At 43.0% G+C, this 27,938-nt stretch overlaps 1 protein-coding gene across 4 annotated transcripts; it reads left to right on the top strand.

The window, feature by feature from the left end:
• The first annotated feature begins 102 nt into the window (after positions 1-102).
• LOC149308966 (transcription factor Spi-B-like) lies at positions 103-26,436 on the top strand. Of its 4 annotated transcripts, XM_089531515.1 has the most exons (7): positions 151-192; positions 5,710-5,759; positions 15,610-15,640; positions 16,989-17,076; positions 20,400-20,587; positions 22,266-22,410; positions 24,677-26,436. In XM_089531515.1, exons 3-7 carry the CDS (start codon positions 15,638-15,640, stop codon positions 24,973-24,975), a joined length of 723 nt encoding a protein of 240 aa, XP_089387641.1. In that variant the 5' UTR covers positions 151-192; positions 5,710-5,759; positions 15,610-15,637; the 3' UTR covers positions 24,976-26,436. The 4 variants fall into 4 exon arrangements, with proteins under 4 accessions (XP_089387642.1, XP_089387641.1, XP_089387640.1 ...); XM_089531516.1 differs by lacking the exon at positions 5,710-5,759 and having other exon boundaries at positions 103-192; positions 15,613-15,640; XM_089531514.1 differs by lacking the exons at positions 151-192; positions 5,710-5,759 and adding an exon at positions 9,068-9,141 and having other exon boundaries at positions 15,613-15,640.
• The last annotated feature ends 1,502 nt before the right edge of the window (positions 26,437-27,938 follow it).

Here is a 27,938-nt window from a genome sequence, read left to right as displayed (position 1 = left end):
TCATTGTATATTGAAAAGTGGGTCTGGATGAGTGAGAATTTAGTACCAGTGCTCCAGATTTTTTTCTTTTCTCCTAATGTGTATCTGTTTTCTCATGTATGCACTTCTGTGTTCAGATATCCATGTGAGACTACTCATGCCCTGAAACACTGGAACATTTCTTGTATTGGTGCATCTGCCAGCTGTTTTGTGGTAATCCTGAAATTTGATTTTCTTATGGGCAAGTTCTGCATCCTGCTAGTTTTAAAGAAAAGTCTAGATAAAAAGAAGGCATTTGAAATGCATGGAAAATTGGATTGGGTTTTTAGGTCCAGATCATCCTCAGCCTAATGACCATGTAACAGGGGTAGTAGTCTACCACATTTGGAGGGCACAGGTTAATATGGTTGTTGTAGATACTGATTACATTTTATAATGTCCCTCTGACTCCATTATAATGTTCCCACTGTGTTCTGTACATCCCAAGTTTCATTATCACCTCCTTTTGCACTTGCAGAATGAGATAAGGAAAACCATAAATTACTCCTAATCATTTCTTTAATGCCTGCTGTCAGTTTGCACATCATAACGAGACAGTAGGAGTCAGCAAATGGTATGACCAAAATAATACAAATACAAGTTGTTACCCTAAAGTATGTTATAAAAAGGCTTGCAGATGTGCTAAATGGATACAAATTCAAATCTCATCAGAACCAGTAATTGTGTTGCCTTGGGGTAGGTGCATCGAATTAGATGGACTGTAGTCCATAAAAGCTTATTCTGTAATAATTGTTCTCAACCTTTTAAGGTGCTACAAGATTCATATTGCTCCTGCAGAGCACAGTAGTTACAACTCTGGGATGTATGTTCACACATGCAAAAAAGTGCACCCTCACATCTCTCCTGCTCCTCTGCAAAGGATTCACCCCAAAATATGAAACCAGAAATGAAAATAGCAGATCCTGGGAACACAAATTGCAGATTCAAAGCAGGAGCAAAGAATGAAAATCCAAAGAAGCAAAGTACACTGTTTCCATTAAGCAAAGGTAGAATCAAACACTAACTTCATATGTCAACAGTTACAAACAAAGGTGAAGATAATCGCATCCCTTGGGGAAAAGTATTCCACATATTAGGAACCACACTGAAAAAGCTTCCTGTTGTGTTGCCCACAGCCATGTCTTAGAAGGCAGAGGTGCATCAAGTGATCTTAGAGGAAAACCACTTTGATACAGGAGACACTAGTCCAGGCTGCCAGGTCCCAAGCTATTTTGAGCTTTAAAGGGGTTCATCTACACTCAAAATAATGCCGTTTCACACCACTTTAACTTCCATGGCTCCATCCTACAGAATTCTGGGATTTGTAGTTTTGTGAGACACAAGCACTGGCAAAAAGGCTAAAGACCTTGTAAAACTACAAATCCTAGGGTTCCATAGGATGATGCTACAGCACTTAATGTGGTGTTAATGTGGTGTCAAGTGGCATGATTTCTACCTTGAATTGAATGTGTGGGAGAGGAAGATGGCATCTGAAATAACAAAGGACTCTGGTATGTGTCTTGGTGGAATTCAAGGGCAGACACAGAGAAAGTATATATATACTGCGCATATATATATATATATATATATATATATATATTCTCAAGGATTTATGTCCCGCCTTTCTCCCATAATGGGATTCATATTACAGTAGTCTGGTAGAGATTTAACTTAATGCATGTTAGGTTGTGGTTAACTTATCTGAAGCCAATAGAAGTCATTTTCCATGTTTCATTGCAGTATGTCTTGGGGTAAATTAAATGAGATGGGGTCGCAGTACCTGGGGAAGGTAAACATTTCTCTATCCACATGTGCCGACATACATGCATACATACATATTCCTATGTTTTATGCCAAATGAAGTCCAATAAGACAGGCTGACATCCTTTGTTTTTCTGAACCAGATGGCCCTCTGATCAATAGCACCTGTGATAACCAGTGTGGTGTACTGGTTTTTAGAACTGGGGTGCCACAACAAAGAAGGCCCTTTGCCATGTCATGCCAAAATGATACACATTGTGCCTCATTTTCCCAACCCATTTAATATTTATAACAATCCTATGAGGTAGAGTAAGGCACAGTATAAGTGACTAGCTCAGTCATCTAATAAATGTACTGCTTTAATAGAAATTAGGAATGTGGCTGGAGTACAGCTGTTTGTCCCCTTCCCCAACTACAGTAGACTCATTGACTCAGTGGGAATTTAATACAGTTGCTCCTCCACATTTGTGGCTTTGACCTTTGCGGATTTGATTCTTTGTGCTTTTATGTTCCCTCTAGAAATCTCTAGATCCTCCAGCACAACTGCCAGAAGATGTTCATAGAGTTGTGCTGGAGGACCTAGACATTCCTAGAGAAATCTCTAGGCATTTATAGGTCCTCCAGCATGATTCTATGATCAACCTTTGGCAGATGTTGACCATAGAGTTGCACTGGAGGACCTGGAAATACCTAGAGAGATGTTCTTTTAGATAAAATGCATAGTTTTTTTATTTATGTTTTTTCACATTCATGGGGGTCCTTCACCCTGACCCCAGGGAATGTGGAGGGACCACTGTAAAGTCACACTTTCATAAAATGGGTTTACTCTATTTAAGAAAACTAATCTTCAGATTTAGTCACATGTCCCTTGCAGTCCTAAATCTCTGCTGCTTTATAGTGCAACAGAGTTATGATGGATGTTTATGCATGTGTGTGAACTTCAAATAGGAATTGGGTTTTCTAGTGGTGGGGTTTTAAAATGCTCGTGCTTAAAAACTTGGCCACCTGCAGCTCCCTGACTACAGCATTAGTTGTACCATCTTTCTGCCTTGCTCCCCTTGCAAGCCTGTTGAAACTAGGTTGCCCGTTGTGATACAATTGAGCAAGGAGTTGGGTAGGAAAGAGAAAGACAGAATGCAAGAGAGAAAATAGTGAAGGCACTTCTGGGATCATCTCCTCCTCACCCCGCTGTTGAGTAAGGTCCCTCCCCCAGTCCGGATGAAGGGAGTCAGGCCAGCACAGATACCGGAGAAAGGTGTCCAAAGGAGATAACCGTCTTTTGGATTCTTTCGCAAGTCTGTGATTGCCTGTCCTCACGTGAGCTCTCCTCATCAAGCTGATGCAGATATTGGGGGAGGGAGTATCAGGCTGAGCCCACCTCTAGGATGGGGAGGGCAACAAATCTTGCAAAGATTTGCCTCCTCCTGAGCATGTTCTTTGAAAATCCAACAGCCACATGGCAACTGATGGCAATGGCATAAGATTTCTTGAGGACTAGTTTAAAGTTTTGAGAGCCAGCATGGCATAGTAGTTTGAACATTGGACTAGGACTCTGGAGACCAGGGTCATGGAACCCCACTTGGGTGACCTTAGGCAGGTCACATGCTCTCAGCCTCAGGGAAAGACAATGGCAAACCTCTGAACAAATCTTGCCAAGAAAAGCCCATTATGGGTTTACTTTAGTGTCGCCATAAGTTGAAAATGACTTGAAAGTGCACAACAACAATAACAAAGTTGAAGCTTTATCCTTTGGATACAAGATTGAGCAGACATCCAGCTGCAGACTAGATGATTTTTGCAGTTGAATGCATTTGCATTTCTAGCTTCTAGTGTGTGTGGAATGTAAAAGCTCACATGATGACATCAGGCAGAAAATGCAAGTGTATTTAATGGGTCTATTCCCCCCCCCCACACACACACATATACACATTTTGTAACATGTGAGGCTATCCTTCTGGCCTCAGGCCAGTCCAGCATATTTTATCTTAACATTTTGCCTATAAAATGGGCACTGTTCCCTGATCATTTTGTTTTCACTGTTTTGTGTCCTGCTTCCTTTCCAAGCTGCCTAACTGTAAAAACTCCACTAAACAGCTAAATCAGCAGCTTTTTTTAGTTCAGATTTTTAAATGGGGAAACACAGGAACTAGGAACAACTCAATTCCTCTAAAAAATTAAATTATTCTGGGACATACAAAACAGAAGTGAGGGCACAAGGCAAGCTGGTCACAAAAGGGAGTTGCAACCTGGTTTTTTTCTTTCTTTCTAGCTGCCAGCTATCTTAACTTTAGAAGTTGGAGGTAGCTGGAGAACAATAAGGGCCCACCTCATAGTAATGTTGTGAAGATGGACAAGATAGGGAATGAAAATCCACATCTTCATTGTGATGGATATTTTGTATATTGTCCCACTGTAGGAAGCAACACTGTGCTCTGTATGGGGTCTTTTAAGAAAAGGATTTCTTATCTAGAACAGAGATGTGAGTGCACTGGGGGCAGGGACTGATTTAAAAAGGACAGGGGTCTAGCTGCAGAGGACCAAAATGTAGTCATTGCCCCCCCCCCCCCATAAGTTTTTTTCTTGTTGTTTCAAACTTATGGAAACCCTAAGGCTTTCATGGGGTTTTTAATTGGCAAGATTTGTTCAGGAGGGTTTGCCTTTGCCTTACTCTGGGACTGAGAGAGTGTCACTTGCCAAGGTTACCCAGTGGGTTTCCATGGCTGGGTGGGGATTTGAACCCTGATCTCCAGAGTCTTAGTCCCACCACTCAAACCACTACATCATGCTCGGTCTATGAGAATTCTACACCTCTCCCCAATGAAGTTTTCCTTCCATCCCCAAGTTTCTTGCATTGCAGAGGTACTGAAAATTGTTTATACCTAGGACTATTAATATTTACTGTGGTCACATTCCCTTGGTAACCTTCCCTGCCTCATTTCTTTGGAGCCTGAACTGTATTTCTAATTGCTCTAGTGAAGTTTTAAATTAATACAATGCTAGAAATTTGGGAACTGAAGGAAAATTTCATGGGAGAAAATGCCCCTGTTTTGACCCTGGCCCCACAGCTATAACCTGCAGAGGGGGAAACAGTTGGAAGAAGGGCATTGAGCATTACAGTAGTTAAGTGATACAGAGTGGTAGATATGAGCTAGCATAGTTTTGGACTTTGAACTGGGAGACCCTGGTTTTGAATCTCCATTTAGTTAGTTAGTCACCTTGGGCCCCTCTGGCTTACCCTTTAGACCTACCCAGCATAGCCATAGTAAGGGACAATGGGAGTTGTCGTCCAAAACATCGGGAAATCCAAAAATTCTTCTGTCCTGGGCTAATGTATCTTACAAGTTTACAAAGTTTTTAAAAAAACCTCTCAGAATACCCATTGTTGTGTGCCTTCAAGTTGTTTCCAACTTATGGTGACCTTAAGTTGGACCTATCACAGGGCTTTCTGAGGCTGAGAGTGTGTGACTTCCCTAAGGTCACCGAGTGGGTTTCCATGGTCAAGCGGGAGCTGAACCCTATGAATTCAACATTCAAACCACTACTCCATGCTGGCTCCTGAATACCCAATACCTTGATCATTAGAAGGAGGATAGGATGAAAATTATTTCTTTAAGGAAAAACTCTTTTAAAAAAGCATTCAAAGTAGCTTGCAAACTATTTTAACAAAATGCCCAAACTGTAATTGGAGTCCATGTGTAAGAAGCTGAAAACGAAACACAACAGCAGAAAGGGAAACACATGTACACAAAGCAATGAATAAAGAAAGTGAAGCAAAATGTCATAAATAAGTACAAATGGCATCTATAATTTCAAAAATCACAGGCACCAGGGTTCAAATTCCACCTATTGTCATGTAAACCCAGTCCCAAGGCTGGTGGTTGTGGTTGCTGGATGGAAACTCACTCAAAATCATTTGTCTCTGTTTTCCAGCCTATCGTTTGTAAAATTTCCTGAGACCAAAGCTTGCTGAACTTGTGCAGGTATTCCCAATAAATGTTGCAAGTTTGTTTATAAGCATCATGCAGAGCTATCCCTCTGCTCTATCTCTTTTCTTTCCCAACATGCTTTGGAATGTGATTTTATTAGATAGGCAGTGATTTCCAGCCAAGTTGAGGGTCTAAATACCCTAAAGGCACCAGATCCTGTCTGATCATGGAAACTAAGCAGAATCAGCCTTGGTTACCCCTTGTATAGCAGACCCCCAACAAACATCAGGTAGGCTACATTTATGAGGAAGGAACTGGCAAAATTACCTCTGAGTATTCTTTGGCTAAGAAAATCCTGTGAAATTAACGGGATTACCATAAATCAAGGGGTGACTAGAAGGCACATAGACACACATTTAGATTATGCCTTTTGTATTGAGCTGAAGCTGCTCTTGGCAAGTTTTAGACTAGAGCTATACACTCAGCTGGGTAGGAAAGAGATCTGCCCACTTACTTGGAAGATTTCCAGCTCTATGTAAAGTGGAGTGGAATAACTTTTATTCTTTTTGGAAGTAATTTAATTGCCTTGCAGCTGTAGAGCTACTCAAGATCTCCATTTATTTGTCGAATTTAATTGTAGAATCAGTATGTACAGAGATCTTGTAGCTCCTTTGAGACTAACTGAAAATTCATTCTTTCATTTAGTCTCTAAGGTGCTACAAGATCTCTACATATCATTAGCCATTCTAGCAGGAACCTTTGAAAGCTGAAGTCTAAAACCTCTGGGAGGTCAAAAATTTACCACTTCTGCTTTATCCTTTGGAAATACTAAGTTGACCTGTGATTGCAGAAAACAGCAATAGAGACTTGTGTCACCTGAAGGGATAACACATTTATGGCATAAACAAATGGCATTTTCTGAGCTTAATTGTACTCCACAAGAGCATATGGCATGAAAAAACTGTTAGTCTTTGAGGATATGGTGGGCAACATGCAGCCTTTAAAATGGTGGACTGTAGTGCCCAGCATCTCTGACCATTGGCTGGGGTTCATTGTGAGTTACAGTTCAACAACATTTGAAGGGCTACATGATTCCAGCTAAGAAATCTTCTGCTAAGTTGTCCATTTGACTCACAATCAATTTTTATTTGGACAATTGCTTTTAAATTGGGTTCTAGTCCCCCTTGGCTACTGGATTATTGTTGGCCAGGAATCTGATAATCTCTTTCCAACCTGATCCTTTTACCATATACAACCATATATAAAATCGAGTGTGACACCTGTGTAGTACCTTGGAATCAACCAAATTTTCAAAAGATTGGGAAAAGCTGCTAACTGCCTGCTATTTGTATATTTTTAAAGCCATAGTCCAGCAAGGTTATATTTATTTCTGATGTATATAGGATTAGATCAGTAACAAAGATTATCCTGCTGGCCTATGGCTTTAAAAATACACAGCTATATACATATGCGTACAGAGGAGTAAATCCCATTAAACTAAGTAGTGTAACTCTAGGACTATGTCTTATGTTTCAATCTTTCACCTACATGCAGGAATTGTGCAAGCCCTCCAGATGTTGCTGAAGGTATTGCAACACCCAGCATTCATCATTGGCTGTGCTGGCTAGGGCACTTGGGACATGCAGCCCCACATCAGGAGAGCTGAGTGATTCCCAAGTCTGCCTGATCCATGACTGACTAGTTAGCAAGCCTCACAAAAAGTAATGGGTCTTACTCCTTAAATAAACACCAAGGTACTTGATTGAGGCTTGAACTTTTGAGATTGGATCCAGACTAAACTGCCCTCAGGCCCCATTGATTGCATCAGGAAACAAGCACAACATCCTCTTTTGCTTGTCCCTTGCCTGATGAAGAGATCTGAGGAACTTGAAGGCTGGCACACTTTCATGGCATTTTGACTGACCCTCAGAAAATTGTTGTGTGTCTTCACATTGTTTCTGACTTCTGGGGACCCTATCATGGAGTTTTCTTGGCAAGTTCAGAGGGGGTATGCTATTGCCTTCCTCTGAGGCTGAGAGAGTGTGACTTGCTCAAAGTCACCCAATGGGTTTTTATGCTCAAATGGGGAATTAAACCCTGGTCTCCAGAGTCCTAGTCCAATGCTCAAACCACTACACCATGCCAGCTGTCCCTCATAAAAACACTCTTATCTATTGATCTATCTATGGTCCAGTATGACATTGTGATTTGAGCATTGGACTAGGACTCAGGATACTAGGGTTCAGATCCTGGCTTGGCCATGTAAAGTTACTGGGTGACCTTGGGAAAGTCACACTGTCTCAGCCTCAGGATGGCAGTGGCAAAGCCTGTCTGAAGAAACTTGCCAAGAAAAACCCATGGTAGGGTCACTGGAAGTTGGAAATGACTTGTAGGCATGAAACCACACACACACACACACCACAAATATACACACACACTTACACACACATACACACATACACGTGTATACCACAAATATAATAATAATAGTAATAATAATATGATTTATTTCTAGCCTGCCTTTTCACAAGGAATCAAGATGGGTTACAACATTGGAAAAAACAATAAAAATTACACCGAGTTCAATCACAATTTAAAAATAATCCTCATCCCTCACTCACACTTACATACATATATATATATATACACACACACACACACACACTGCAAATGTTGCACACACACGTGCGCACACATTTGTGATGCATATATTTGTGGTGTATGTATGTATGTATGTATGTTGTGTGCCTTCCAAGTAGTTTCTGACTTGATATATATATATTCTGACTATATATATATATAATGATATTCTCTCTGTCTCTCTCACATGCACACACACACAAACACACCAAAGTGGGCAACTTTTCTTTCCTGTATTCCTGCTAGTCTGGAAAACCATCAGGCAAAGAAAGGGATCTAGCAGCAGACTTTGACCAGCTTCTTTCATTCTTGAGTGACCCTCAAAGGGCTCCCAGACCACTTTGCTTTTGCAGGGATGTTTTTCAGTTTCTGGGTCCAAGTCTTGGATCACTTTGGAGAGGAGCAAACCTTTTTAACCTGGCAAGATTGGGTTGGCTGCTGGAAATGTTCTTAGGGGTGGGATGAGAAAAGAAGAGCCCCACCTTCTCATCCCTTTCCCCTCTCCTGGCTAAAGGCAGGCAAGAGTGTGCCACCTGAGTGCCATCCCTCCTGCTGCCCCCTTCCTGGCAGTGGCAAGCCCTCCTTGCGCAAGGCCAGGCCCGCCTCCCCAGAGGGGGAATTTCAGGGTGAGATCAGAGCAGGGCCTGCCCCCCGCCTCCAGGCAACGCTATATGTCCCCCCCGCGGCAAGCAGCTGCCTGCAGCCCCAGTGGCATCGACTGGCTCTCTCCTTCTGCCTCGCCCCAGCCCTCCTCCTCGCCTGGAGCCAGGATGCTGGACGTCGACTACCCGCAGCAGTGAGTGATAAGAAGAGGGCTTCCTTGGGGAGGGAGGGAGAGAGGGGGTCCCAAGCAGAGAGGCACAAGGGAAAGTTTGGGATCTCTTCCTCCCCTTTAAAGAAAGGAGGGACTCAGCTCACTTACACAGGGAGAGCCTAGCACTTCTTCACCTTCTCTGCAGCCTTCTTCACCTCCCTGCTCTTCTTCTTTTTCTTAACCTCCCCGATCCTCTTCCTCCTCCTTAACCTTCTCTTCTTTTTCTTCTTTTGCTTAACCTCCTCTTCCTCTTCTTCTTCACCTTCCCTTCTTTTCCTTCTTCTTAACCTTCTCCTTCTTCTTCTTCTTCTTCTTCTTCTTCTTCTTCTTAACCTCCTTCTTCTCTTTCTAACTTCTTCTTCTTAAGTGTTCTTTTCTTCTTTTTAACATTCTCTTCTTCTTCTTCTTCTTCTTCACCTCTTATTTTTCTTCTTCATAACCATCCCTTTTTCTTCTTGTTTTCTGCTGCTTCAGAGAATAGGACCTGGAGTAACTGGTGCAAACTTCAGGAAAAGAGAGTCCACCTCAACCTTAGGAAGAACTTTCTGGCACCAAGAGCTGTTCCACAGTGGAATATGCTGCCTTGCAGAATGGTGGAGTCTCCTTCTTTGGAGGTTTTTAAGCAGAGGTTGGGTGGCCATCTCTTGGGGCTGCTTTGATGGTGTGGCCTCTGATGTCTCTCTTCCAAATTCTAGGATTCAGAGTGGCTTCTGGATGTGTGCAGAGTACATGTCTCTTGGACTGCGGAGTCAGGCGTGGGGGCTTACTAGCGGTGTGTGTGTGAGAGATACTCAAAAGATGCACCTCCCCTGCGTTTCTTGGAACATTCCCCCCCAAAATCTTCTCCTCACTCTACCCTGCAATTCCTGGGAAAAGGCATTGGCTCGAAAGGGGAGGAGAGAGCTGGGAACTGGGAGTCAGGAAAAGTTTTGGAAGTGGGGCGAGGGTTGCTTGCTCCAACTTTGGGGTTTCTGAGAAAACTTGAGGGATTTGGAGTTTCGGAGGAAGGCATGGGTTGAGACGCTTGGGCCATTCCTCTGAAGTGGTCAGTAGACTAAATCATTCCATCAATTAATCAGTGAATCAATCCCTTGATTGGATAAGGCGGTCTTCATGGTTTGATGTGTTAATGCGCTCCAGAAGCCTATCATGATGAAACCATTTGAGAGCCATTCCCTACAAGAACATTAAAAGCCATCAGTTACAAAGCTAATTAAAAACTAAAAAGTTAATTAAAAAAAAAGTTTTTATATCCTTTTGGTTTATATACAGTATATAAAAGGCCACTGATATATAAATATATCAATGGCCTTCCTGGAAGCAAGACAGTCTACAAGAAAGAAAAGGGAGATATCTCTCCAATTACTCTGTAGATGGTATTTACTTTTTTATTTTCAAAGGTTTCAGCATATTTCAGTGGTTTTGAGGGCAGTATGTGAAACTAGCGGCAGAGATTTCTGGAACTGAACTTCTCATTAGCTGGACTGACAAGAAAAATAGCAGTATCTTGTGGATACTCTAGGAAATGCCAATATCTAGGGGCTTTCTCTCAGAGGTAGGTTGCTTGCCAAAAGTATTTTCAGGCAAGGCTTTTGTACAGAATGGTACAGACCAGAGAGACATTTTTACAGGTGTACCTTTTCCCACCATTGCATTTATGGCTGCATCCACACTGCAGAAATGATCCAGTTTGACACCACTTTAACTGCCTTGGCTCAATGCTATTCAATTCTGGGGCCAAGTGGTGTCAAACCAAATCATTTCTCCAATGCAGATGCAGCCTACATGTGGATTGGGGAGGAGAAGGACTCTTCAGCTGTTGGATCTGCTCTCTTGTGCAACATCTGAAAAGCATGGAGCCTTGGCCCTTTCAAAAGTGGAGGCAATCCTGCTTTAAGTCACCTCATCCCAATGGCTTGGTCATTTCTTCTTGATTAGAAACGGTGTTTTGGACTTTCTCTCCCCCTTTCTCCCTCTTACTTTCCTTCCCCTCCCTTTGCCTGTTATGCAAAACCTGAGGCCTGCAAAGGTGAGGAAAATTAGATTTGAATATTTCCTCGCTCACAAGAGTGTGACTGTGAGGAGGGTGGTGTGTTAGGGGTTGAGTGCACCTTCTGTGTGAAAACATCCGCCCTCCTCAAAGCTGATTTCACACTAGCGATTTAAGTCCTATGGGAGTCAGCATGGTGTAGTGGGTTGAGTATCGGACTACGACTCTCAGGGTTAGCGTCTCCACTCGAGCATAAAAGCCCACTGGGTGGTCACAGTCTCTCAGCCTCAGAGGAGGCAATGGCATACCCCCCTCTGAAGAAACTTGTCAAGAAAACCCTATGATACGGTTGCTTTAGTGTTGCCATAAGTTAGAAATGACTTGGAGGCATTCAACAACAACTGTTATGTCTTAGTGGCCCATCCACAATACAGAAAGATAGCACTATTGTTCCACTTTAACTGTCATAGTTCTGTCCTATGGAATCCTGGGACTGGCATTTAAAGAGGGGCATATAGCAACTACAAACCCCAGGATTCCATAGCAAGCAAAGTAGAATAATAGCATTATCATTCTGTGGTGTAGATGGGCCAGTGTGGTGTAGTGGTTTGAAGCTGTTTGTTTGACCATTGGGCTACAACTCTGGAGACCAGGGTTCAATTCCTTCTCAGCCATGTAACCCACTGGGCAAGTCACAGGCTCTCAGCCTCAGGGGAAGGCAGTGGCAAACCCCTGAACAAATCTTGCCAAGAAAACCCCACAATAGGTCCGCATTAGGGTTGCCATAAGTCAGAAATGACTTGAATGCACACAACACACACACAGTGTAGACAAGCCCCTCATTCAGGCATGACTAAGATTGGCTAGGCCCTGAAAGCAGCACAGTGAAGACCTTCTAAAAGTCTAGGCTGCAAGACTGGTCCTATCATGTGGCAAAGTGAGTCAGTCACATCAGGGGTTAGACATTGAAGGTGTCATTGGCAGTCACACAGTCTGCCCTACACAGCATTCCTCTAAACTGGCCTGTTTTTCTCAGGTGTGATAGAGGACCCTATCTCATCCCCAATGTTGAAGCAAGGCCTTACTGGCAGTCCAGTTGGCTTCTGTACATAGAATGAATAGAGGTGCTGTGTTCTCCTTTGCTTCATACAACAAAATGTCTTGGGGTGGCTTTGCTAGGTCAGTAGGGCTCAAATAGAGAGTAGGCATCCAGGCAAAGGTAAACCCCAAAAAGAGAATCCAGAGGCAGTAAAAAGTCTAACATAGAAGGGTTTTGTAGAGCTAAGGGGGTTACTCAGGATGAATGGAAACAAGACCTAGAATGGACCAAGGTTGTTTCAATAACACGTCCTTAGTAATATTCAGATATAGCAGTGTCAGTCTGTATCAGCATTCAAATGACTCTAGTAGTACCTTTGAGGCTAACTGGGAGAAAAAGGTATGCAGCATAAACTTTTGTACAGTGTACTTAGTAAGACTAGCCTGAGTAAAATAGGCTAGTAAGGTAGACATGAGTTCTCATAGTCCTCACGTATTATCAGCTGCAAGTTGCTGCAGATATTCAGGGAAAATTCCTCCTCATGAAGAGGGCCTTGCTTATAATAAGTCCTTTACTTATATGGAGTCTTTCTCTACAACTGGTTGCTCCTTTGCATGACCACTATTCTAGCCTGTCTTATAATAGAACTTGGAAAATTGTACTTTTTCAGGCTATAACTTTCAGAATCCCCAAGCTAGCATGATCTGTGACAATGTTGGATAGAGGATTCTGGGAACTGCAAAACCCAAAAATAAACCTTTCTAAGCTCTGGCTTTTAGCTACCAGGACTATCTGATCTTGGGAGGTGACATGAAAGCACAGCTTGCCATTTCTCAGTGAGGGTCGGATCTACAGCCTTCTTCTCTGAAGAGTTCAGGACCTTGTACATCCCCTCATTTTGCACCGGGTATTAAATTAAACACACGAGAAGAGGAATCATATGAAGATGAACCTCATAATCTGGAAAGCGAAGTGAAAGCTGCAGTCAAAGCAATTGGGAAGAATAAATACCAGGAACAGACGACATATCAATAGAACTGCTACAGTGACCAGAGACAGAATTCACTATAGTTCTAACTAAAATCTGCCAACAAATATGGAAAACAAAACAATGGCCCACAGACTGGAAAAGACCAGTATACATTCCCCCAAAAAAGGAGACACAAAAGATTGCAGTAACTATTGAGCCATTGCATTCATTTCCCATGCAGAGTCATGCCCAAAATTCTGCAGCAAAGACTCCTGCCATATATGGAACAAGAAATTCTAGAGGCACAAAATGGGTTCAGGAAAGGATGAGGCACTATGGATCACATTGCAATTTGAAAATATGTGCTGGACACCAGGGAATTCCAAAAGAAAATCAGCATGTGCTTTATAGACTGCAGCAAAGATCATGAAAAACTATGGACTGCTCTTAAAGAAATGAGTGAGAAATGGCTCAATGCTAGGGAATTCTGTGAACTGTAGTTTTGTGAGACATTTAGCCTTCTCTGTCAAAGAGCTCTGTTGCGACAATAAACTACAATTCCCAGGATTCTCTGGCCCTGAGCCAGGGCAGTTAAAGTGGTCTCAAACTGGATTATTTCTGCTGTGTATTTTGGACAAATGTCTCTAGTGCAGTTACAGAATAGTATTATTTCCTGATGTCAACTATTACAGATTTAAAACTGAATCCAATACCAACATATAGCTTGCCACCAGATTTTAGAGATACCACTTTAAAATCAAACATGTATGTTAGTGTTGCACTACAGCAGGTGTGGGAAAACTGTGACCTTCCAGATGCATCCAACCTTCAAACCCCCCCTCCATTTCTAGCCCTCTACAAGACCCCTGGGTCCCTGATAATTATTTACTTTTTTTGGCCATTTTCAGCCCCAAACTCTGCAAAATTGGCCCCAGACATAGTAGACCCACCTTCAGATCCCTCCTGGTTCTCCAGCTATGATGGCTTCAAATGCAGCATTTAAGGATCAAAAGATGGAAATCATTCTATCTTAGTTAAGGACTGAGCTCAGCATAACCAGTGTCTATTGAGTGATGAGAAGGTGACCCCATCCATGTGCATGTCTTGCAGTATCCCCATCCACATTGGTAGAATATGTCTTGCAGAAGTATCCACACTTCTCATGAGTAGAACAGGACTTCTTGGCTTTCTTAGTTCCCTATGCCAATATTAGCCTAAAATTCTGGATTACAATAATGCTCATAGAGTTGGAAGGTATTCCAAAGATCCAATGGTTCCCAATCTTTGGTCTTCCAGCTGTTTTCGACTTTAGCTCCCAGAAGCCTCAGCCATCTTTGTCAATGGTCAGGGATTCTGGGAACTGAAGTCCAAAACATTTGGAAGACCAGAATTTTGGAAACCCTGATCTAGTCCAATCCTTTGTTGTACTAAAGCACTCCTGACAGATGGCCATCCAACTTTTGGACACATCAATATTCTCGCACTTTTTATTTTCCTATCTGCTACCAGAAAATAAGTGAATTTAAAAGAAGACAAGTCCCTAGAATGCTTATCAAAGTTTAGAAGAATTGGTTAAAGACACAACTGATCTGAGGTTGTAAAAGATGGATATCTGGGGATTATTTTTACTTTTGGTTTGCACTAATTCGCAGAAAGCTCTGAAACGGGTGGGACGCATGCTGTTCACTGATCAAACTGTATATGTCCATTTGTCTCCATTGGGTGAAAAGTAGGAGTGGGTGTCCATTTGGACACACAACTGTTACTTAAAATGGTTTGCATTGGGAAGTTCTCTAATGTTAAGATGGAATCTCTTTTCTTATGATTTCACCCCATTGGCTGGCGTCTTATGGTGCTTCGACATTGTAGAAATAATGCAAGTTTGGCACCACTTTAAGTGCTGCAGTATAGATCCTATGGAATACTGGGATTTGTAGTTTGACAAGATTTTTAGCCTTCTTTGCCAAAGTGTGCTGTTGCCTCACAAAACTACAAAACCCAGAATTCTGTAGGATGGAGTCATGGCAGCTAAAGTGGTATCAAAAGGCATTGTTTTTACAGTGCAGATGCACCTTTAGTCTCTGGGACAGCAGAAAACAATAAAGGCTTCTTCTGGAGGAATGAACACAGTGGTGGTATTTACTTCGGGATAAAAGTATAGAGGCTTGAGCAGTAAATGTACATAAAAAAGTTAACAGCACTCAAGAAGTAGCTATTGCTACCCAGTGCATTGGTTTGCTACTAATTTTCAGCAGAACTTGGAGAAGTTACTGTTTTGACCACTAGCAATGCTGAGTAGGGGGATTCTGGGAATTATAGGAAAAAAAAGGAATTTTTTCCAGGCTCTAATTTTCAAATAGATCCATCTCAGGTTTTAACAGAGATATGGGAGAGGAGAGATTTCAAATGGGCAGCATCTATATCCGTTCACTTATTTTCCTTTTCTCTTAGCAGATTTGAGGGCTCCCAATATGGATACATGGTAAGTAGATGGCCTAGGAATTTTGAATTCTGCAGAGGGTGTCTCCAGAGACTTAAGATGGGATGGGCAAATAGTGGTCCATAACCTATTTTCAAAGGCTGTCTGCAAGCAAGCAAGCAAGAGCAATATGTCAGGAGCAATCTGGCTCTCCTGCAGCAGCTTGCTGAGTATGGAGATAAGGAAAGAGGGAATGAGAAGGGGGTGGCAGAAAGAAGAAGGAAAAGAGAAGGAAAAGAAGTGAGAGAAAGAGAGGGAAACTGGAGTGTTGAAGCCTGGAGGAGCATGCTAGCTCCTTCTACCCCTTCCCCTCTGTGTCACCTCTCTTCTGGATGTCATCCAGTGCAGACTGCACTCCCTGCACATCCCTATGTATGCCACTGAATTGGGGTTGTAGAAAGAGAAGAGGGGATGAGAAGAGGGATAGATAAAGAAAAGGGAGTGAGAAGGAGTGACAGAGAGAAGATGGAAAAAAGATGAAAGGTGTGGCAGAGAGAGAGAGAGAGAGAGAGAGAGAGAATGGGGGGCCAGGGAGAGAGAAAGAGGGTGATAGAAAGAGACGAGAATATTAATAGCAAGAACATTTCTATACCACTTACCGATGTACTAAGCAGTTTACAAAAAGTAAGCTAATTGCCCCCAACAAGCTGGGTACTAATTTTAGTGACCTATGGAAAGATGCCAGGCTGAGTTGAACCAGAGCCCCTGGCTGGTATTAAACTTACAACCTTGTGGTTTGTGAGTGGCTGCAGTACAGGCATTTAACCACTGTGCCACCAGGGCTCCACTAGTGGCAGAAGGTGGGAGAGAAAGAAAGAAAAGGTATGGCCGAGAGGATAATGGCATGTGACCTGTGTCTGAGGGAAGGGGGTAAGAAGCAAGAATGGAAAATGAGTGTCGCAGGGAGCAGGAGGAGAGAGGTGTTAGAGAAGAAAGTAGGGTGATAGGCGAGAGAGGAGCGAGATGGGTGGAATCAAAAGGGAGAGAGGAAAAAAGAGGTGGCAAAGAGAGAGAGAAGGACTGACCAGGCATTATACTCTGGAGAATATAACCTCTGTGGGGGGAAAAACCTAACAGTGTGGAAGTGCTTGTGGCGGTGTCTTTTAGGAGCCAATTAAAAGTGTGGAAAGTTTGTTTTTAGAACGACACCTTCCAGAATCCCTTAGCTCTCCACAGCCATGCTGGCTGGGAAATTCTGGAATTTATCATCCAAACTGGAAATGTGTTGTTGTTGGAATAAAGCTGATCAGGTACCTTGGGGGGACTCTTGTATCCCCCCCCCCCCCCAAATTGGGGTGAATGCTTGAGACACATTTTAATGTTGCTCACCAACTCGCTCTCTGCTTTGCAGTTTCCCAATGGTTGCATCTACGACATGGACTCATGTAAACAAGAACCCACCTTTCCCCCCTGCATTACAGATTCTGAGAACTCTCCAGGTAAGGCATTCTGTGGCTACTGGGGTAACAGGGATGAAGGAGTAGATGTAAGAGGTGTGAAACCAGGTGTTGGAGCTGCAAATATACAAAGTTTGGAAAAGTTACTTTTGGAGAAGATGCTTGATACATCTAATTTCTTGCTTTCATGCTTGTGGATTTGCATACAACACACTTGCTCAGTCCTCTGGAGAAGAGTCTTTCCTCTGCATGCCTTCCTGTATAGATGCAGTCTGCAACACAAGAGGCACCCCCTCCCCATGACTGCTGGCTCACCCATTGCTTGCGCAATTTGGATTAAGTTATGTACTTGGTGACTGACTTCAAGGCCTAGTGAGAGTCTGCCACAGATATGCACATTTGATTATTTTTACAGAGGGAGAGATACCAGTTTGGTGGCCCTGGTGCTCACCAAGGAGCTAGAAGGCACCTAAAGGAAGATAATGACAATGATCCAATCCTTAGGTAATCAGGCTCTTTGGTAACAATGCCGCAGGACAAATTGACTCTGATGCAACTTACTGTACATGTGCTTCTGTTCCACCTCCCAGCCCCCCACTCCCTGCCACATTCTTGGTGTGGTTTTCCTTTGAGGTGCCTGTGTTAGGAAGTGTGGCAATGCTGGAGCGTTGGCCTGCATATATTTGTGTGTATTTTGCTTCCTTCCATCCAGCGCTTCATCAAAAATGCTCAGCCTGATATATAGGGTCTCCCTGCCACTTTATCCTCTCAACAACCTTGTGAGGCTGTGATAGTGAGTGGCTCCTAGTCACCCAGAGTAAATATTTAAAGCTGGGTTTTCCTTAGAGCTGGCAGATCTCCAGGTATTTCCCTGAGTTCCCAGTCCTGGTAAGTCACCTCTAGGTGACAGGCAGGGCTCATGTCCTCCTCTTTTCATGGGATTAGCTCTGGATGAGAGATAAGGCAGCATGCAAGCCTCCAGTCAGGCAAAAAGCCTTCTAGCTTGCTGTGCTTTGCAAACATTAATTGATTTTAACCAAGTGTTGCAGTTTGCAAAGACACTTAATTTACAACCAGGAAAATAGGTTCAGTCCTGTGAGTGTGAGTGTATGACAAGCTATGAGTAACTGTGATTGCTGCTTAATGCATATTGCTTAACTGCATCACCAGGCTCTGCCCCATAACCTCACCAGGGCCATCCCTAGGTCTCAAGCTTGGGTCCAGAAATCCCAGGGATTGAGTTGCTTCTAATTTGACAACTCTAGTTTTCTAGTCCAACTCACCAACTCAAGGGGTGTCCTCTGCATGTGCTGAACTTTGTTGTTGTTGTTGTGTGCCTTCAAGTCATTTCTGACTTACGACGACCCTATCATGGGGTTTTCTTGACAAGCTTTTTCAGAGAAGGTTTGCCGTTGCCATCCTCTGAGACTGAGAGTGTGTGACTTGTGCAAGGTCACCCAGTGAGTTTACATGGCTGAGCTGGGATTCAAATCCTGGTCTTCAGAGCCCTAGTCCAACGCTGAAACCACTATGCCGTGTTGGAACCTACGGCTCCACTAATCCCCAGCCAGTGGCCATGCTGGTTATGGCTAGGGGGAACAATAAACCACTCAGCTTTGGGCTAGTAGACTTTCCTGCTACATCGTGGTCCTCCACAGTAGTCCACTCTTGCTCTACAAAGAAGAGGAACACCAGTAAGACCAAAATGCCTGGCTCTGGAGCAGTCTTTCTTCAGTGCTAAGCACTATTTGTTGTTGTGTGCCTTCAAGTCATTTCTAACTTATAGGCAGCCCTAAGGTGAACCTTTCGTGGCGTTTTCTTGTTTCTCTCACAGGGGTTTTCCATTGCCACCCTCCCAGGCTGAGAGAGTGTGACTTGCCCAAGGATACTCAGTGGGTTTCATGGCTCAGTAGGAGTTCGAACCCTGGTCTCCAGAGTTGTAGTCTGATACTCAAACTACTACAGCATGCTGAATAGCCTGTCTCACTGAAATTATTTGTCCTTTCTGCACACTTTGTACCTCTGTAAACCTTTGGATTCCTCCATGCCTGCTGATATTTCTATCTATCTATATCTATTTCTAAATGGATCAGAGCCTGTAAAAACCTGGACTACCACGCATAGCCAGTTAGGGGATCCTGGCAGCTGCAGTCCAAAAAGAGTAACTTTTCCAAGTTCTGGTGTGGATGATGAGGTTTTGCCTGCATCAGGATCCACACTTGCAGAAATCAGTTTTCTATTGGTATAGGATTTAGCCTGTCTGTCCCCTTTTTGCCTGCTATGTAATGTAGAAAGAAAACTAAACACTTTCTTCATCTCATGTCTCACTTCCCTGGCATTGTCTTTTAAAACAATGCCCTCTTGTGGGGAGAAGCAAGACTACAGGTTTGCACCTGGCTGCACCCTATGCAAAACAAGGGTTATGTATATTTGCACAGACCCAGGCTGCAGCTGTTCAGACACACAGAAAGCCCTTTGTGGCCTGGAACCCTGTGCTTGTACCTGAGAAAGGGAACTGAGTGCTAGAGCCTGAGCACCAGGGTTCAGAATGGGTCACCCTTGCAGTCTGGTAAGCTTATACTGGCGTCCCACGTCTACCTGTGCTTGGAAAATTAGTCTTTAAAGTGCCATAGGACTTTTCCTGCAGCAGCCTATTATGACTATCTCTCTGGAAATAGTTTTAACCAGAGGCTATGCAAGTACAGTAACTTGTCTACTTATATATGGGGGAGTGGGGAGAGACGCGAGAGAGGGCCTTCTTAGTGGCTGCCCCTAGACTCTGGAACTCCCTTCCCAGGGAAACCAGAATGGCTCCCTCTTTGTTGTCCTTCCACCACCAGGCTAAGACCTTTTTGCTTAGACAGGCTTTTAAAGCAGAAAGTTTTTAAAGAATGTCCTGGGGTGTTGTACTGTTTTAAAGTATATGTTTTTTAAGTGATTTTATCTTTTTAAACAAATGTTCTGCTTTAACAACAACAATAACAGCAACAACAACTTTTTTACTACAACTCTCAGAATCCCCCAGCCAACATAGCTGGTAGCCATGCTGGCTGGATGTCCACAAAAGTACCCCTAAGCTTGGACTTGTGCCTCCCAGAGTAGCTTGTTAAGGGCAGATGTGTGGCTCTAAACAAGCAGGAGATATGAGTGCAAATTATGCTCTGGTGGTACTGTGGCCAGTTTCCCGTTGCCCATTAAGGGCCCTGTCAGCATCTGGAAGCAAAATTTGATCATGTCTGAGGTCAAATCTTCTGCCGTTCTTGTTGTTGTAAATGTCCATGGAATAAGATGGTGATCCTGAGGTCTTCAGACCCAGATCACTCTGACTTAGATTTTTCTATCTCATTTAATGCTTCACTTTTCAGAGTCTTGCATAAACTGGCTTGGGATACAAGAGCCTGGATATGATCCTTTTGAAACAGGACACTTTGCCCAGCTGCAGAATGTCCCCATTTCCTATCCCCAGCTGTCTCTGGATGCTGTCTATAGCCAAGATGAAATTATACCTACACAAAATATGTGCCTTGGGTACAAAGAGGAGTACAACAATCAGGTAATTGTGGGTAGTGGATTTACAGAGGGTGTGTGTGAGAATATAGATAGGACTGCTTTATGGGAGTAGGGTCCAAAGAATTACAGAGAAGAAATCCAAGGTTCTCAGACAAGGGAATAAAGGGTGAGATAGATTAAGAGAAAGAATTGCTGGGTGTTAAAAGCCCTAGATTTCTTGGGAAGAAAATGCAGAGGGGGGCCTATTTGTCCCCATGGTTGGTGTTTGGATAACCCATAGGGATCTGAGTTGAGTAGGGTGAACATGGGATGGTTTTGATGATGGGTAAACTGGTATGTTAGAAAAGTTTAAATATTCCTTTTCCTCCACTGTGCCCCAACATTGCTGTTGGGTTCAAATAGGTGGACACTCTTCTGCTACAAGATGTCAGGCAGGTAGGCAGGTTAGATTTATTGTCAAGTTCTTTTCCTGTAGCGAATGGAAGGTAGTCTAGGATAGATTATCTCCTGCTGCTCTATAAGGAGGGCCATAAAAAATTTAGATGGCTTTGTAAAGTGGACTGAAGTCCTTCCTGGTTTCTGGTCCAAAAAAGGGGTGGGTGGGGAAGACTAGGTATTGGACTGGGTGTTTCCCACATAATGTGAAAAACATTAAAAGCAGGAACTCTCAACCAAATGTTGCATTATCATGCCAGCCCTTCACAATTCTCTTGTTCAGACTTCTAGCCAGTTTTAAACTGTAGCATTATACACAGCAACGCAGATGAGATTTCAAAAGAATGATATATGGAAAGATAAGGGCCTAAATACCCTGTCTGATCTTGGAAACTAAGCAGGGTCTGCCGTGCTTAATACTTTTATGGGACACCAACAGATACCAGGCTAAATTTCATAGGAAGGAATACTCAAACTACCTCTGAATATTCCTTGCCTAAGAAAACCCTATGAAATTAATGAGGTTGTCGTAAGTTGACAAGCAGCTTGAAGACACATACACACATATATGATGGTAGATATTGGGTGCCTATATTCCTAAATGGCAAGCACAACTCCATTCTGCCTTGGCCCACTGGCTGATGAAAGCCGCTCCCATGTTTATGTTTCTTATTTCTGTTTTTTTCTGAAATCAATAAAAATTGTTTTTAAAAAAAGAAAGAAAGAAAGAAAAGAAAGGCTACGTTCTCTATTCTAAGTGCTAGAAGGAAAGGAGAGTAGGCAGTCTCTCCTCCGCCATGGCTGTCCCTTTTCCTTGTATGTCATACCTTATTTAGATTGTAAGCCTGAGACCAGGAAACTGATAAATTAATGATTTTTTAAAGCTGCTCTGGATGAAGGGCAGGTTATAATTATTATTTATTCAAAGGTTATACTCTAAATAAATAAAAATAAATTTTAAAACCTCCTCCTCTTGCTGTACAGATTAGGGTACTGCTTAATTTAAAGTAGAATGGACAACTTGTGACCTCTCCCAGAGGGCGTCATACTACAACTCTCATCAGCTCTAGCCAGCCTGACCAATGGTAAAAGGTGATGGGAGTTGCAGTCCAGCAATATCTAGAGAGCCACAAGTTTAAACAAAGAAAATGATGAATGATTCATGAGTGCAACTCTTGTGGAAATGTGTAATTTCATCCTAGCTTGTTAGAATCATGTTTTGAATAAACTGAACATTTAAAAAAACCTTTCATCCTTCTGCCTTCTCCATGGTTTGATCTTTATAGACCTATATATACGGCCAATACCCTATTCCCAGGGATGTCTCCAGCTCATCATCTGAAGAAGAAGAATTCCATGGGGATAGTAGAAATCTTGAGGTTTCTTCTGACAGTGATTTGGATGAAAACCTATCACCTGGGTTTGAGTCAGGTGGGTGCTGAGGCAGAATTCTTTCTTGGGAAGTTAGAATCAGAGATATGCAATATATGCATCAACAGCCACAGTCCAGACTTGTACAGAAAAAGAGCAATGCTGGATATGACCAAAGGCTTCGCTAGACCAGCATTCTGCAGAGTCAATGGCACAGAGAAATGTCCACAAGCACTGTGGCACTGAGTGCAGTAGCACCCACTGGTTCATGTTCCCCAGCAACTGATATAACACAAACATGCTTTCTGATACTTGGTCATAACATATAGTATAGCCCTAATGACGGCTAGCCTGTGGTATCAGTATTTCTATAAATGAATCTTGTCTCCCTTTGAAGCCGTCCAAATCGATGGTCATCACTCCGTCTTGAGTTAGTTCAGCTATGCTCTGTGTGAAAACCTCCAGTGCACTACAGCCACAAAACAAGAACTGAAATACTAAAATCTTACAGCTGAAAGGGACTACAAGGGCTATCTAATCCAACCCCCAGCCATGCAGGAATATATAACGAAAGCACTCCTGAATGATTCGCATCCAACCTCTGTTTAAAGCAGATGGAGAGTCTACCATCCTCCAGTGCAACAGCTGTCGAACAGCTCTTGCTGTCAAAAGAAATCAAAACACCTTCATCCTGATTTTTAGATTGAATCTTCTTTTCTTTGTATTTTGAATCCATTCATGTTCTACTCTCTGGAGTAGCAGAAAAATGAACAGAGTCAGTAAGTCAAGTTCATGAGCTCATACAAACACTAAACACCAGGTCTCAAAACATTTACCAGACATAATGGACAAGAATAGAATAAGTTCATTTGAGATGATGGAGAAGAGTGCTGAGGATACCGTGACAGCAAAAAGAACAAATAAATGGGTCCTAGAACAGATCAAGCCTGAAATTTCCCTCATGGCAGAGTTGACTAAACTGAGATTGTCGTACTATTGCTACATCATGAGAAGACAAGACTCAGAAAAGACCATAATGTTAGGAAAGGTGAAAGGAAGTAGAAAGAGAGGAAGACCACATGGTAGATGGATAGACTCAAGGAGGTCACAGGTATGAATATGCAAGAACTTAGAAGAATAGTTGAGGACAGGGAGTCTTGGAGATGTCTCATCCACAGGGTCACCATGAGTTGAGATTGACTCCAAGACGGTTAACAACAACAACAAATTATCAATAAAACCTAAGCATTTGTTGTACAACTGGTGATTTTTTTCCATTCCGTCTTTAGAAGACAGGGCAAGGAAATATTGCTCATTTCATAAATATAGTCTCAGACAGGGAATGCTGGGATATTCCTCTTCTGTGGTTTCTTTCACACAGCATGCAAAAAAGAGCTAGTCAGGGGTAGGTCAGTCTGTAGTATGTTGCTACCACGTGGGGACCCATTTAGCCACAAAACAGAGCCAGAGGTCAACCTGGATGACAACCACCTCTCCTGCTCCATATTTCCAAGTTTCCACATGTACAGGTGGAGAGTGTCCACTGGCATTTGCAAACCCAGACAAGAAAGAATGAGACATACAACACATCTGCCTGTGTGAACTCTCAGTCAAGGTAGGGGGTTCACCAGCAAAGGTAGTAAGGCAAAGATTTTGATAGTTACAGTAAAACAGAGGTGTGGAATCGATTTGTTTTATTTAATGAAACTCTTCTATCCCACCCTTTATCAGAGGGTCAGTTTTGGCTTGGTGCTTGAAGGAAACCAGTGTTGATTGCCAGTCAGGCCTCCAAGGACAGGGAATACCACAGTTGGGGTGCTATAGCCAAGAAAACGTTCTCCCATGCCCTCCCACTTTATATTACTACCCCTGGTGGGACACAGAGTACCCCCCCCCCCGGTAGTCCTCAATTCTCAGGCAGATATAGGCTTCCAGATATTGTTGGACTGCAATAGGAAGCACAGAAAGTGATGAGATGATGGGAGTGGCATTCCATCAACAATATCTGGGAGAGTCACATGTTCCTTATCCCTATGTAAATTGTTGCTTGTTTCTCTGTGCTATTCCAGACAGTGACCTGAAAAATGATTAAACTCTTTCTTAATATAATGTTTCAAAAACATGCCACCTTAAATTAGTTTCAAAAATTTCTAGTTTTCATGATTGGCTGAAATCAACTCTTTTGAACCGATGCTACCCTGTAGCTGCAAAGCTGCAGCTATAAGTTGTATAGTTTATAATTCATGGGGACAGACTCCTCTTACTTGAACAGCCGCTGGTGCTGTGAACCAACAAGCTTGCAACTTGTTTTTGTCTCCCCCTTCAGGCTCCCGTCGGAAGTTACGCCTCTACCAGTTCTTGTTTGAGCTCTTGGAACGTGGAGACATGAAGGAATGTGTGTGGTGGGTGCAGCGCGAGGCGGGCATCTTCCAGTTCTCTTCTAAGCACAAGGAGGTCCTTGCACACCGCTGGGGTCAGCAGAAGGGCAACCGCAAGAAAATGACCTACCAGAAAATGGCCCGGGCCCTGCGGAATTATAGCAAGACGGGTGAGATCCGGAAAGTGAAGAAGAAGCTCACGTACCAATTTGGGACCTCACTGTTGAGCCAGTCAACCTCCTCCTAAGTTCCCTCCTCCAGGAATATGGGGCTGGGACAACGTCACTAATGTACTGGCCTCTGCTCTCTATTTCCCCCAGAAACCTCATCTAGTCTCTGCCAACCAAGCTATGTGCAAATAATTGCTCTCTGGTGAAAGCCCATTGAAGAACTCAAGAAAGAAGGGTTAAACGCCCCAGCTTGAAGATGCCTGGATCCTTGGTTGGAGGCGGAGCAGAAAGTGGAGGAACCATGGCAAACAAAGGTGGACATAATGTGATCAGAGCTAGTAAAAGTTACTTTTTTGGACAACAGTTTTCAAATCCCCTTTCAGCAGTTGATTTAAAAACTACTTTTTTAGACCACAGTTCCCCAAATCCCCAGCCAGCATGCCATAATCTTAGGAATTCTGGGAGCTGTGGTCCCCAAAAAGAATAACTTTTCCAAACATGGGCAGGAGTGGGCAGAAAGCCTATGGGGGTGGGGAGGGAACAGGAGAGGACCAATTTTTCCTGTGCTGATTGGGACCATCGTATTCCTGGGGTCTAAGTACAGAAGGTTCCCTTGGTAGGAAGTGGTGGGAAAAGTTAATTTCAATAGCAAGGCAGAGTGTTAGCACAAAGTGAAAAGATTTGTGTGGCTAGCTGCTGATGGGATGAGGGCTGCACTGTGGGACAACAAGAGAATAGGTTGTGATGTATTCAGGTTTTCTACTCCAAGTTTCAAGTCAAGTTTCAACCTTGAGTCTCAAATCTGGCAGTCAACTTTAACAAAAAAATGTAGGCAGGGCATGTTCCACGGAAGAGAACAGCACATGTATTAGGCAATGGGCCTGAGGCAGGGGTTTAGGTCTGCTGGACAGCCTATCACCAGTACACATCAGAAAAGCCTTCTAAAGCTTTTGAAAAGCTTAAGAAGGATCCTTCCACTTGAAGCCTGTTGCCTAATGCATTTGCTGTTCCCATTCAAGAAACATGACCCAAACTTTGGAACAGGTCTTACCTGCTGCTCAAAGTTGATGACGCCAGCAGGTCATTAAAAATATACAAGTTGCAAGTCAAGTTGAAGTAGTGCATCATTATTGCAGAGTCATGTTGAGTCATTGAAGTGACTTGAGAGCAGACATACTGACCATAGCAGTTCGGTTGGCAGCATTTGCATCTGGGGTGCAGCAAAATCATTGCCACCTCCAGACTAGCAAAACTAAGACCTGGGCCACTAATTTGTAAAGAAGGAAACTTTTTGACGAGAAATGGAGGATATTGGTTGTTCATGTGGGAAAATAAAGTTGTCTCAGCTTGATGAGGCAGTGAGACCACAAACACCTGCCCAGGTGTTGAAACTGTACATAAGAGATGTTTATTTAATACTATGGGTTTTAAAAAAAAAATCTCGAGAGGGTTTGGTACAAAATCTGATATTTTTAAATTGATCTATTTTGTATAAATTGTAATATATGCAAATAAAAGAGAATTTGTGCTATTTTAAATTTGTATTATTGTCATTATAACTTTATTCTGAAGTGCAGCAAAGCTTGGAAATGTTGCTTAGTTGAGCTTCCCAGCCAGTGTAGGCAGTAGCTACCATGGTGTTTGTGGAACTATGGCCCAGTACCGACTGGTGCTATGCACCGGCCTGGGGCCAAAATTAGGGTTTGGAAGAGTGGAACGCTGCATGCTCCTGAGCTCTATTGCACTGTCCGGGCACCAGCTTGGCACACACGTGTCCAAATGGCACATGCGCCTATGACGTGCCTCATGCACTGCATCCAAACAGCGTGGCACATGAGGGGTGTCATCATAGAGCATGAGTGCGCCAATGGCATCTTTTGGGGGCTTCTTTTTGCTCTGTGCGCAGCATGTGGTTGCCTTGGCCTGCTTCCGGGGCTGAAAGGGGTGGTGTCTCACTGCCCCTTTCTGCCCTTCTGTCAAGCCCCTTAGGTAGATCAAGGAGAACTCATGTCTAGATTGTTTTTTTCTTTTTGAGAAAATGTAGCATTCAGACATGCAACCCAACATTTCCATATGTGCCAGTATTTCAGTAGGAACAATACAAGTGAGGCTTTCAGCAAAATGTTGCAGTAGAGAGTGTATCCATACTCACCTCCAGGACACTTCATTCTGGTCTTCCCAACCTTTTGTCACTCCCTGCCCCAACACTCCGAATTTTGTGCTTTGTGAACACGCTGATGTGTGAGTAGTTGAGAATGTTGAGCTGGTACTTAGGAGATCCAGGTTCAAGTCCTAAATGAGCCATGAAACTCATTGAGAGACTTTGAGTCTGTCATTTTTAAGCTTACCTATCTTGCAGAGTTGTGGACATAGGCTGGGCAGCAGAAAAGACATATTGAGCATATTAAAGAAAAGGAAAGACTGAAATTATAACTAATAAGAAAAATTGAGAGGTTTGACATTTGTTTCCCTATATCTGTATTTTGGGATATTTCTGCCGAACCTGAGTTTTCTTGCTGATATCTTTCTTGTATGTTGTGGCTGGATGATGCTGTTTTGGATACATAAATATATGTAATATATAAATATGTGTGTTTCATAATATATAGCAGTGGTGGGAATTTTGTGGCCCTCCAGGTGTGGCATCTCCAAGCAGCTATCATAGCCAATGATGAGGAATGATGGAAACTGTAATTCAATAACATTTGGAGAGCTGCAAGATAGCTGTTATTGTTTATGTGCTTTCAAGTCATTCCTGAGTTATGGTGACCCTAAAGTGAATGGGGTTTTCTTGGAAGATTTGTTCAGAAGAGGTTTGCCTTCCTCTGAGACTGGGAGAGTGTGATTTGTCCAAGAGCACCCACTAGGTTTCCATAGCTGAGAGGGGATTCGAACTCTGGTCTTCAGAATCGTTGTCCAGCGCTCAAACCAGTACACATTGGCTCTCACAAGATTCCTACCACTGGTATGTATGGTTCCCCTTCCTTCCATGTACCATGGACCCCAGGGACTGAGCAGACAAGCACACACTGTAGCTGTC

The sequence above is a fragment of the Sceloporus occidentalis genome, unplaced genomic scaffold, assembly GCF_023333645.1.
Source record: "Sceloporus occidentalis isolate IW3139 unplaced genomic scaffold, rSceOcc1.0.p SCAF_7, whole genome shotgun sequence".
Lineage (NCBI taxonomy): Eukaryota > Metazoa > Chordata > Lepidosauria > Squamata > Phrynosomatidae > Sceloporus > Sceloporus occidentalis.
Note: the sequence above shows the minus strand (reverse complement) of the source record. Positions and strands in the feature narration are given on the sequence as shown.

What these genes read in the sequence shown, in the direction of transcription:
- LOC149308966 (XM_089531513.1), top strand. Translation starts at nt 9,116, where the DNA reads ATGCTGGACGTCGACTACCCGCAGCA. An exon ending in GCTCCCAATATGGATACATG is followed by an intron (nt 15,641 to 16,988) that starts GTAAGTAGATGG and finishes TCTGCTTTGCAG; the next exon opens with TTTCCCAATGGTTGCATCTA. An exon ending in AGATTCTGAGAACTCTCCAG is followed by an intron (nt 17,077 to 20,399) that starts GTAAGGCATTCT and finishes TTCACTTTTCAG; the next exon opens with AGTCTTGCATAAACTGGCTT.